At 33.7% G+C, this 13,131-nt stretch overlaps 1 protein-coding gene across 1 annotated transcript in view; it reads right to left on the bottom strand.

The window, feature by feature from the left end:
• EXOC6 (exocyst complex component 6) overlaps positions 1 to 13,131 on the bottom strand; it is a 207,226-nt gene that overhangs the window by 146,997 nt on the left and 47,098 nt on the right. Inside the window, 2 exon segments of the mRNA NM_001313786.2 lie at positions 675 to 827; positions 8,432 to 8,636. Of these exon segments, the coding sequence (NP_001300715.2) occupies positions 675 to 827; positions 8,432 to 8,636 (358 nt within the window).

Raw genomic sequence — 13,131 nt, 5'->3', positions numbered from 1 at the left:
GTCCCACATCAGGCTCCCTGCATGGAGCCTGCTTCTCCCTCTACCTGTGTTTCTGCCTCTCTTTCTCTGTGTCTCTCATTAATAAAATCTTTTTAAAAAAATTATTTTAAAAAAAGGAATAAATCTGGATACCGAAGATGAAAGAAAGTGAATACTTAAGGATAATTTCAAGTTTTCTAGACTTAAGACTTTTTTAAGATTAAAAAACTTTAATCACATTTGAACCATTTTTGCAATATCTCAATACTAACTGGGGGAAAAAAGACAGGCTTTCCAGAATTAGTCTAAACAGCAAAGCCAAGCCCATCATGAAATTAAATGTTTGCCACAGATAATTAAAATGAGTGATCACTACAAAAAAATCATTACATTTACAATATTACTGTTAATTATGGCAGAATACCTAGGGCCAACTATCTATGGCTTATTTAATATAATCTAGAATATATCCTGTTTACCTCTCAATTATGCAGTCTAATATTTCATGTGACACACTGCTCTAATAGCTCATCACAAATTGATCTATATAAATTCAATTTGCACATGGGAACACTGAGAGTCACACAGACATACATGACAACTCAAAAGAAAAAAATTCATGAAAAAAAAGAAGGGAAGAAGAAAAAGAGGGAGGGAGAGAGAGAGGGAAAAAGGAAGGAAGATACTCCCATCACCTCCTCTTCATTCTCATCCTCTTCCTCAAATCCTTGTTTCAATTCATTTTCTTTCCTTTCTTCTGGAATTCTATCATTTATGTACATATTCTTCCCAAATTTTACATTATTTTGCTTCTGCAGAGCAACACTGAAGGTTTTCTGCTGCTGTGCCTATTTTGGAAAAAGGAAAACTTAAGATTATAAAATTTATTCTGGTATAAAATTGGTTCAAGAATTTCATATTTTCCTATCTTTCTAATGCCTTTGGGTGTAGGATCTGGAATGATGTCTCATTTTTTATTTATGCTCTCACTCTTCTTTCTGAACAGTTGTGCCAGGGCTTATCAGTATTATTTGAAAAAAGACTAAGAATCAACTTTCAGCATTGTTGATCTTCCCTAACGTATTTTTTTTCTATTATATTGATTTCTACTCTTGATTATCTTCTTCCATTCTTTTTTAAATTTCATTTTACTGTGGTAAGTACACTTAACATGAGATCTAGTCTCATGTTTTTAAATGTATATGCATTATTACATAATTAACATATACTAATATTAATAAATAATATATCATTGGTGACTGAGGTACAATGTTGCACAGCAGACCTCTAGAGCTTATTCATCTTGCTTCACTGAAACTTTATGCCTATTGATTAGTAATTCATTTCCCTTCTCCCAGTCCCTGGCAACCACTATTCCACTCTTTGATTCTATGAACTGGACTATTTTATTTTTTTTTTTTTTTATTTTTTTTTTTTTTTTAACTGGACTATTTTAGATACCTCATAGTTTCCTTTTAAGGACTGAATAATATACCATACACCACTGTATGTATATATACTGCACTTTCTTAATCCATTCATCTGTCAATGTACATCTGTGCTGTTTCTACATCTGTGTTGTTTTGCACTGTTAATTCTATAAATATGTAAGCCCCACAAGATGTTTTGTTTTTTATAGCCAATGTAATATATGCAATTTTACCCAAAATAGTTGCCCTGTTTATTTGCTACATCTCTGAGTTTCTGAGATAATTTTGTCTGAAAATAATAATTCCTTTATGTAGGCCTGCTAGAAATAAATTCTCTAGGTTCCTATCTGAAAAAATATCTTCATTTCACCTCCATTTTTTTTTAAAGTAAACTCTAACCCCCAACATGAGGCTCAAACTCACAACCCCAAGAGATCAAGAGTCACATGTTCTACCAATTGAACCAGCCGGGCACTCCCATTTCACCTCCATTTCTAAAAGATATTTTTGGTAGGTAAACAATTCTAGGTTGACAGATAAGGTTTATCTACAGTTCAGATATATCAGCTCACTATCTTTTGGCTTCCATTAATTTTGCTGAGAAATCAGCTAAATATTAGTATTATTACTATTCTTTTGAAGGCAATAAATTTTTCCCTCTGGTTGCTTTTAAGATAATTTTTCTTCTTTTCCTTATTTTTCTAACATTTTATTATCATATGCCTAAATATGGGGTTTTTGTATTCCTCCTGCTTCAAATTCAATGAACTTTTTGAAATGATAGCTTTAAGATCTGCTATATTTATGTCCATCTCTTTCTTCTTCCTCTGGGGCTATAATTACATATGTTAAATCTTCCTATCTTATCTATATGTTCTTAAACTCTTTACTTTCCATCCTCTTGTCTCTTTGAGCCTCAATTTGGATATTTTCCTCTGACCTAACTTCTGGCTCATTAATTCTCTTGTCAGCTATGTCTAACATGTTCTGTCAACCACACACTGAGTTCTTAATTTGTAACGTATTTTCAGTTCTAGAATTTACAGATGGTTTGCTTTACGGTTTCCAATGATCTGCCAAAATTCTCAAGCTTGTCTTATAATTCCTTGACTATGCAAATTTTAAAGTCCATATCTAATAGTTCCATTACTTAGACTTTGTTTCCTATCCTTGAGTTAGCTTTATGTCAATTACCAAACAGTATACTCCTCTTCATTTCAATAAGTCAAGTCAAATAAGGATCCAATTATTTTAATGACCTTTGGTTGGAACATTGTCACTTTTTAAAAATAATAATCACTAATTCTTTTTTAAGTGAAAAACCAGCCACATAAAATTTAAAATACCAGAAAAATTAAAAAAGAAATCACACATGTATGAATGTACATAAAATATCCTGCCTTAACTTCAATTGATTAACAGTAATGAAAAAATGTTTAATTTTCTGAAGCTCTGAAGTTACACTGGATCATTTACTTCCTGAGTTGGCATATGTGTGTTGGTAGAAGGGACTGGTTCCCTCTTTGGCTAAAATCCCAACTCTATGAAATGTCCACTAACCTCACAGAAGGAACTACAGTATCAAGCTGTCCAAATTAACTCTGTTAATGGCTTTCTGTTTCCAGAGTACAAATCATTTTTTAAAAGCACTGCTTCCAAATTTGTTATGTACAAAACTAATATTTCATAGTATCTATAAGTATGTCTTGAAAAAAAGGTTCTATGCTCAAATTATTTTTTTTATTTTTTTTAAGATTTTATTTATTTATTCATGAGAGAGAGAGAGAGAAGCAGAGACGCAGGCAGAGGAAGAAGCAGGCTCCATGCAGGGAGCCTGAAGGTGGGACTGAATCCTGGGACTCTAGGATCATGCCCTGGACCAAAGGCAGGTGCTAAACCACTGAGCCACCCCGGGATCCCCTGCTTAAATAATTTAAATAAGCATCCTGTATTGTATCCTCTTCCTAGATTTATAATTCATAACTACAGAAATATACTTAACTTTAACCCAGACTTATTTGACCATTTAGTCTCCTGCTTTCTCCTAAAGGATATTATTAAAATGTATACTAGAAAATATAATATGGAAACTATGAACTGAGACCATGAATTTTAGTTGTTAAACATCTGACTACTCATAGTGGATTCATCTCTCACATTAAAAAGAGGTTTAAAAAAAAAAGTACAAGCCTGTTTTTTAGTTTAAAAAATCCTCCCCAGAGAAGCTAAAACTCAGCTCTAAGATCCTTCAAAAAAATGACTTTTTGTGCCACTCATTTTAGGCATGGTACTAGATCCCAGAAAGGTAAAAAAAAATGGGACATAATCCCTCACTTAAAAAACTCCCTGTCTAGGAGCACCTGGGTGGCTCAGTTGATTAAGCATCTGCCTTTGGTCCAGTCATGATCTTGAGGTCCTGGGATAGAGCCCCGCATCACATCAGGCTTCCTGCTCAGTGGAGAGTCTGCTTCTCCCTCTCTCTCTGCTCCTCCCTTCTGCTCATGCTTGCTCTCACATGCTCTCTCTCTCAAATAAATAATCTTAAAAAAAAAAAAAAGACCTCACTGTCTAGTTAGGATACAAAATAAATAATTATAATATAGTGTGAAAAGTATAAGGGATATATACACCAAGGAGAAAGTGACCATCTTTTGCTGGCAGAAGTAGGACAAAGGAAGGCAGGTTCCAAAGACAAGGTGATGCTTAAGCGAGCCTATTTTGGGGGAAAAAGGCAGGAATTCTTCAGACATGAAATTTGGGGAAATGGAAAGCATTCTACGTAGAGGAAACAAATTGTACGTTCAAAATTTTTAAGAGATCCAATACTGTTATATCACAAGAAGAAGGAATATCAGGAGGTGAGGCTTTTGTCTCATACTGAAGAATTTAGATTTAGGTAAAGGGTCACTGGGAATCACTGAAGAGAAAGTAGTCATATCTGCATTTTAGAATAATAAGCAAAAGGAGAAAAGACTAGAGATAAGGGAATAGTTAATTTGATGTAACAACAGTCCAGGTATGTAGAAAGGAGGACACAGAATCTACAGATATTAAGAAGCAGAATTGACAATTACCAAGTAGGACTTAGAAACAAATTACATAAAGAATATAAATACTCCTGAAAAGTCTAAAGTACTCCCCAGTTTCTGGCTTATGACAGTAGGCCATATTACAATGTGACATAAGAAATATAGGAAAAATCAATTTTGTAAGAATATAGTGAGTTTACTTTTAGAAATGCTAGGTTTGATGTGCCTACAGGATATTCAAGTGAATATATAACAAGTAAATCCACAAATGGGACAAAAGATAATGAAATTAAGGCATGATTAGGGGCGCCTGGGTGGCTCAGTCAGTTAAGTATCTGCCTTCGGCTCAGGTCATGATCCCAGGGTCCTGGGATAGAGTCCCACATGGGCTTCCTGCACTGTGGGGAGCCTGCTTGTCCCTCTCCCTCCACGCCTCCTGCTCACCCTCCCCGCCCCACCCTCCCACCCTCCCACCCCCCATCAAATAAATTAAAAAAAAAAAAAGACATGAATAGGAAAGGTTTCTGCAATGAAAGGTCTCTTTAAGTTGCAGAGGTAGGGGGCTTGATTCTTTTTACAAGAAAGTAATGGAAGTAAACTAGGAAGAGTATATTCCCTTTCAGCAGGAAATTCTCATAAACCTCAAATCCCAGGGTCCATGACTTGGTGGACTGCCTAGGCAGAAGGTACAAAACTGGTTATGAAAAACAGGTCAGTGAGGATAAGTTTAATAATGAAACTTAGACTGAAAAAAAAAAAAGAAAAGAAACTTAGACTCTATAATAGAACATGAACTTTATTTTTTTTATTTTTATTTTTTTTAATTTTTTTATTTATTTATGATAGTCATACAGAGAGAGAGAGAGAGAGGCAGAGACCGAGGCAGAGGGAGAAGCAGGCTCCATGCACCAGGAGCCCGACGTGGGATTCGATCCCGGGTCTCCAGGATCGCGCCCTGGGCCAAAGGCAGGCGCCAAACCGCTGCGCCACCCAGGGATCCCAAACATGAGCTTTAAACTATAATTTACATCTGTGCTGAAAAAAACCTTACCAAGTGATTGTGTTTTTTATTCTCATGGCATACAGAGAACTCCTTGTCCAGACTTAGGTACTTTCTCAAGTACCAAAAGCATTGTGATGGTGAAGACGAGAATTTAATGTTGCAGAACTCTCCAGTGCAGAAAAAAACCTCACTAATCAGAAGCAATCAGGCAGAAACACTTAGTATCCTGAGAAGAAATGGGAGGTGCTACAAGAAGAATCAGAAGCTCCCCTGATTCTCATTTTAATATAAAATGCATGCATGTTCTATTCGTATCTTGAAGTGTCAACAATGGAGGAGAAAGATGATTACTTCAGAGAAAAGCTATGAAATCCCACACTTTATTCTACCTTAAAAGTGAGGTAATATCCAATCTTTTGGTTCTACTTTCCTAGGGCTTTCCTAACCTATGTAGTTCTCTGGGATAATGACAGTCTCTAGATTCAGAATCTCTGGATTCTTCTGAACTCTGGCTTCAAATCTCATTCTCTTACACTTAATTTAGCCTTTATCTTTTCCAGATTACTACTCTGAAATTCCAACTTTAACCTGCTGGTCAGTACTTTTACTGTTTCTTTTCCTATGCTCCTCCCCACAACTAACCATATTTCCATCATTCCAATGGTAGGGAAAATGGCCTCTGGCCTAGCTTCCAAAAAAAGACAGGAAATAAATTTGGCTTAAATTCTCTTTTGTAGCTTCTGTTTATTTACAGCAAATAAATACATTTTTTTAATCAACCAAGTATTCAATCTGAACAAAAGATACTATCAAAAATAATTTGAAGATCAGATCTGCTACAGTCCATCTACCGATAAGCAGCAATTAACAGGAAATTCTTAAAGCTTTTAAAAACATTATTGTACAAGTCCTACACTATTACATACGTTTTGATTTATTATTAAAGTGATCCTGATAAAGAATTTTCAAAATCTATACATCTTCAAAGTAAACAATTTACTAAACAAATTTATTAAATCTCTTAAATTAACATAGACCACTGTGCAAAGCTGAAACAATTAATAGGAATATAAGAGATTATCTGGTTTATACAGAATTCTTTAAAAAGATAAAGTAGGGAGGAAGTTCTTATACTGAATTTTAATTTTCTCTGTTGTGACAACAGTCTGATACAGATACATTTCTTTAACTAGAAAATCAAATCAAATCAGGTCAAATCTTCTCAGAAAGCCCTGGCCAGAGAAGGAAGAGAAGGTCATGCCTGCGGTACACTCTCTGGCTGTGTGCTCAGGTCCCAACCAGCACACATCCCTCTGCCCACCTCGCCAAACCTGAAGCTTCTCCTCTAAAATAGTTTCTGATACTTGAGAAAAGAAAACTAGGTGTTAGAAAGCATGCTGAACACTGTTTTATTTCTATGACACTGTGATTATTGGGAATTTTAACTCAGAAATTTTAAGTTATAATCATTTTAAAACTTCTTATTACTGAAAACTTCAAATATAAACAGATTAATATAACAAACTCTCAAGTACTCATCGCCTACCTTCAGCAATTAATACTTACACATTGTTTCATCTATCTACCTTTACCTACTCACTTCACACACACACACACTCCCAATTATTTTTTTACAATTGAGGTCAGATTTATATACATTGAAATGTACAGATCTTAACTGTATAATTTTGCCAACTGTACAATTTTTATCATGAGACAGAACATTTCTATCTCCTCAGAAAGTCCTTTCGTGTCCCTTCTCAGGCAATCACCCCACCTAGAGGTAACCACTGCTCTATTTTTTTCACTTTAATTAGTTTTGCCTGCTGTAGAACTACAATATAAATGGAGTCATACAATCTGTGCTTTTTTGTATGTCCAGCTTCTGTAGCTCAGCATAATGCCTGAGATTAATATTTTTTGTACATACCAATAATTTCATTCCTTTTTATTGCTAAGTAATATTCCATTGTATTTTTATATAGCACAATTTGTATATCTATCCCCCTTTTGATGTCCATTTGGGCTGTTTCCAGTTTTGGGCTAACTAAACAAAGCTGCTATGAACATTACAAGGACACGTGTCCTCCATTTCTAATGGGAATTATCTAGAAGAAGAACTGCTGATTCAAAAGGAAGGTACATTAATTTTATAACTGCCAAATCTTGGGACACCTGGGTGGCTCAGCAGTTGAGTGTCTGCCTTGAGCTCAGAGCGTGATCCTAGTCCGGGATCGACTTCCACCTCGGGCTCCCTGCAGGGAGAGCCTGCTTCTCCTTCTGCCTATGTCTCTGCCTCTCTTTCTGTGTCTCTCATGAATGAATGAATAAAATCTTAAAAAGAAAGTAATAACTGCCAAATCTTGTCCACTGCCTTGTCTTTTTATTATTGAGCTACAGAAGTTGCCAATTCAAAGATAATACTTTTAAAAAGAGCAATTTAGAACCTTAAGGTAAAAGGAATATCGTTTGCCCCTGTGGCTGCCATTCAGCTAATTTTTTTTTTTTTAAGATTTTATTTATCCATTCACGAGAGACACAGACAGAGAGAGGCAGAGACACAGGCAGAGGAAGAAGCAGGCTCCATACAGGGAGCCCGACATGGGACTCAATCCTGGGTCTCCAAGATCAGGCCCTGGGCTGAAGGTGGCGCTAAATCGCTGAGCCACCCAGGCTGCCTATTCAGCTAATTTTATACTAAATTTGACTGCTGGCAAAAGTTAATGTAATACCACATACATGGGAAGATTCCCAAGAGACAGACAGGCTGGTGAGTCAATAGGCTGACCTTACTTAAATATGGAAGAGCTACAGACCAAAAGAAAATGATGACTAAATCCATTCAAAACAAAATTCAGGAAAGATATGAAAAGGATAAAACTAAACAAAAATAAGCATTTTATATAACTAAAAACAAGTAAACTCTGGATATATTCTCTAATTTAGACTACTGAATAACATCAAATTAAAATTTTCCTTTTTAATCTCACCTGTTTCATTGCTGTTTCACCTATTTTGTCAGAGTGTTTTCGAATGCTTTCCAAAAAGTCTTTGAGATCAGACATGGAGATTTCTTTAATATCCTCACGGAGTTTAGGAAGATTTTCTATCATTAGCTGACAAAAGCGGTATTGACTAACTCGGGGAAAATATACATTCTCTAACTGTTCCATAGTTTTTAGAGCAGAATAATACCTGTGAAAAGTTAAGAAAAAAACTCTATAAAAAGCTATTACATTAATTTTCAAGTTAAAATATTTAATCAGTCTAACACTCCAATCAAAAAGGACACATAGTTAAAAAATAAGTAAAATTAACATTTATTTCTATTTACTAACCACAAACTATAAAACCACATGAACAAGTTTGCAGGCTGAAAATTCATGACTTACACTAGCATACAGTTTCCTTATTTCACTTCACCTAAATCTGTAACATCATAAGCATTATCATAGTCATCATATTTTAAATGTATATGTTGCAAAAATTTTAATTATAATATTTAGTTATTTGATATGTGCTTTCATATCTCTCTGATCCACAGACCATCACATCAAAAAAGTACAGATTTAATTCAAGTTAAAATAAAACGTATTTTAAGGGCTTTTTTTTGAAAATTTTACACTATTTAAAGCACTTAGAAATAATATTAAATATCACAAAAACCAAGTGAAAAGCCACAGAGTGATTTATTTTCAACTCAACAAATACATACTGAATGACATAATGGGTTACAGTAATTAGTAAAATATAGTAAAATTATCCAACATGAAACAAAAAGAGAAAAGGAGGAGTTCTTAGAAATTATGCATAACATTAAATGATCTAACATACATGTAACTAGAGTTTCCAAAAGAAAAGAGAGAGAGAAAATAATAATAAAGAAATATATGAAGAGATAAGAGCCCCAAATTTTTCAAAACTGATGAAAGTTATCAACCCACAGATTTAAAATAAGCTAAACGAACCCCCAAGCAATATAACTATAAAGAAAACCATACGTAAGCACATCACAGTCAAACTTACAAAAGCAAAATACATAGAGTAAATCTTAAAGGTAGCCAAAGGAAAAAAGATCTAATTGCAAATCTTGTAACACCAATGAGAATGACAGCTGAACTTCTGAACAGAAACAATGGAGAGCAGAAAATGAAAGAAAAAAAAATACAAACCCATAATATTTAAATTGTTAAGGGAAGGGGACCCTCTGAAAAAACAGAATTCCCTATCCGATAAAACTACTGTTCAGATATAGACGTTAGAAAAACACATTTCCAGATAGACAAGAAAATTTCCTTTAGCAGTCAGATATGTACTACAATTAATACTAAACAAAATTTATCATGTTAAAGGCAATTATGCCACTCAGATCCCTGGATCTGCAAAAAGAAAAAAAAAACAACAGAAAAGTTTAAGTGGGTAATATAAAAGAATCTGTTTTAATTATGGTTAATATATTTGTGTGTACATGTGTAGGTTACAAGTGAATTATAATAAAAACACAACAAACAGGATGGGAATAAATACAATTGTTCTAACTTTCTTATATTGTTGATAAAATAACATTATTTGAAAGTCAACTGTGATGAGCTAAACATGAATACTATGCTCTCAGTAATCATTAAAAATTTAAACAAAGATGTATACCTAGTAAGTGAATAGAGTTAGAGATAAATATACATAAACTAAAAAAAAAAAACCTCAACCATGAAAAGGAAAGAAAGAAATGTATCAAATAGAAGATACTTGAAAAGTCAATCATAATAATAATTACATAAATATAAATGGTCTAGCAGTACTTGGGTGACTCAGTTAGTTGAGGATCTGGCTCCTGGTTTTAGCTCTGGTTATAATCTCACATTCCTGGGATCAAGCCCCAGGTGGGCTCTGCACTCGGAGGATTCTGCTTGTCATTCTCTCTCTCCTCCTGTTTCTCTCTCTCTCTCTCTCTCTCTGCTCCACCCCCCCACACTCTCTCTAAAATAAATAAATAAATCTTTTTTAAAATTTAAAAAAAAAAGTCTAAAACTCCATGAACAAAGTAGAGATTGCCCATATACTATTGATAAGAAACACTTTAAATGTAAGGAGTAGGATTAAAAGTAAAAGGATGTCAAAAATATACCATGACACATCTAGTATAAGCATGCTAGAATAACTAAAATGATTACATCAATAACACACAAAGTTGATTTCAGGACATAGAATATTACCAAAGATACAAAAGGACATTTCATGTGACACAAGAGTTAATCAATGAGAATATAAAACAATCATAAATATGAATGCATCTAATAACAGAGCTTTGAAATACATAAAGGAAAATCTAAAGAACTAAAGGGAAAATAGACGAACCACAATAGTTGAAAACTCAACACCCCTCTCTTATCCCTGATAGAACTGGCCAACAAAAAAACACTACGGAAAAAGAAAACCTCACTGCTCTCACATTAACATGATCTAACTGGTATTTCTAGAATGCTAAAGCCACAACTGTAAAATACATAATCTCATCAAGTACATATGAAATATCCACCAAGACAGATGATATGCAGGGTCACTAAGCAATCTCAATAAATGTTAAAGGTTTGAAATTATACAAAGTATGTTCACTCACCCAATAGTATCAAACTAGAAATTAATAATAAAGATGATAATATATCCTTAAAATCCCCTCCAAATGTTTGAAGCTTAAACAATATACTTGTAAATAAACCAAAAGTTCAAAAAAGGGAAAATAAGGATTGCCTGGGCAGCACAGCCAGTTGGGTGTCTCACTCTTGATTTCAGCTCAGGTCATAATCTCAGGGTGTGGGATCAAACCCCACATCAGGCTCTGAGCTCAGTGTAGAGTCTACTTATCCCTCTCCCTCTGCTCCTACCTCCACTCTTGCACACTCTTTCTCTCAAATAAATATGTAAAATCTTTGGGAGGAAAAAAAGAAAATAAGAAAATATTTTAAAAGATAATAAAAATATTTTAAAACCACACCTAAAGCAGTTCTAAGAGGAAAATGTATAACTTTAAATGTTTATAGCAAAAAAGAAAGGCATATGGCTGACTCAGTTGGAAGAGCATGCAACTCAATCTTGCCCGATGTTGGGTATAGAGATTAAATTTTTTAAAAAGCTTAAAAATATATTGATTTTAACATTTTAGAGTGAATTGTGATATATATAATATTTGGGTACATTAAACTTTTAAAAATATACATTTTCCTACCCTAGAGAAAATGTTTCAATAGAAGTTGAGTTTCATTATAGCTTTTATTTGTCTGTTTGTTTGTTCTTTACACTGATACACTGATGTCTAGGAAATTATAGTCATTTGGGGGGATTATAGGCATTTTAAGCTAAAATTCACTTATCTCATAGCATATTTACTATACAAATCATTTCAATAAGTGATTGAAAAGTTTTAAAAAGGCATAAAATCACTGTTCTAAACTTCTAACTTTATGAAAACAGAACCCCAAGTATAGCAATGGAAATAATAAAAATAAAAATAGAAACAAAAGAATAAACAAACTCAAATATTAGATTTTTTAAAATATCCATAAAATTGATAAGCTTCATGTCATATAAATCAATTACTAATATTGGTAATGACAATGATGAACATTACTACAGATCCTATAGACATTAAAAGGATGACAGGACAATACTATAAATAAGTTTATGGCAATAAATTCAACAACTCAGATAAAGTGGTCAAAGTTCTTGACAAAACATAAGATATGAAAACTGACTCAAGAAGAAATAAAGTCTTAATAGTTCGACATCTGTTAAAGTAATGAGATTCATTCAAAATTTTGCTAGAAGACAGCTCACTGGCCTTATTTCAAATTGGTTATCTTTTTCTTTCTCTGTTGGTATTTTTCTGTGATCCACACTCTGAGAATCTGGAAGGGCTCCTGAAGCTAAAATTCATGGAAGAGTGGTGGACTTCCTGGACTCCCAGATATCTTTTTATCTCTGAAGCTAGTATACAATCACCTTTCCGTGCTCCTACCAAGCTCCAACAGTAGCCTCTGCTTTCAATAAACTGTGACAGTCTCTATTTGTTTCTCTATTAGAGATAATTCTGGGGTACCAGATTGCCCTACGACCTCATTTCTCCAATGGATCTAAAAGAGTTTTTAAATTTTGTTTAGCCCTCTTCTTGTTGTAAAGACAGGAGTAATTACTTCAAAGTTCTTTACTCTCAGACCAGAAACCAGAAGTTCCTTATTTTTATTCTTTTTTTTCCTTTTTATTAATTTGTAAACGGTCTTTTTATATTATGGTTATGAACCCTGTTAGAAAAAAAATCTTGCAAATGTTTTCTCCTAGTCTGTGGCTTGCCTATCAACTTTCTTAAAAGTGTCTTTTGATAAAATTTTTTATTAAAGGTCCAATTTCTAATTTTGTATAGTAGCTTTTTTGTGATCCTTTTAAAAAATATCTTTGCTTACCCCAGGTAATGTGAAAATATCCTCATATATTTTCTTACAGAAGTTTACAATTCTGGTTGGAGAAGAAACACAAGACCCAACTATATGTTGTATAAAAGGAACCACTATAAACCACTATTTATATTTTAAATATAAAAACACAAAGGGATTAAAAGTAAAAGGATGGAGAAAGATATACTATGCTAACACTAATCAAAAGAAAGCTGGAGTAGCTATATTAATTTCAGATACAGCAG

Source organism: Canis lupus, chromosome 28 (assembly GCF_011100685.1).
Source record: "Canis lupus familiaris isolate Mischka breed German Shepherd chromosome 28, alternate assembly UU_Cfam_GSD_1.0, whole genome shotgun sequence".
NCBI lineage: Eukaryota > Metazoa > Chordata > Mammalia > Carnivora > Canidae > Canis > Canis lupus.
Note: the sequence above shows the minus strand (reverse complement) of the source record. Positions and strands in the feature narration are given on the sequence as shown.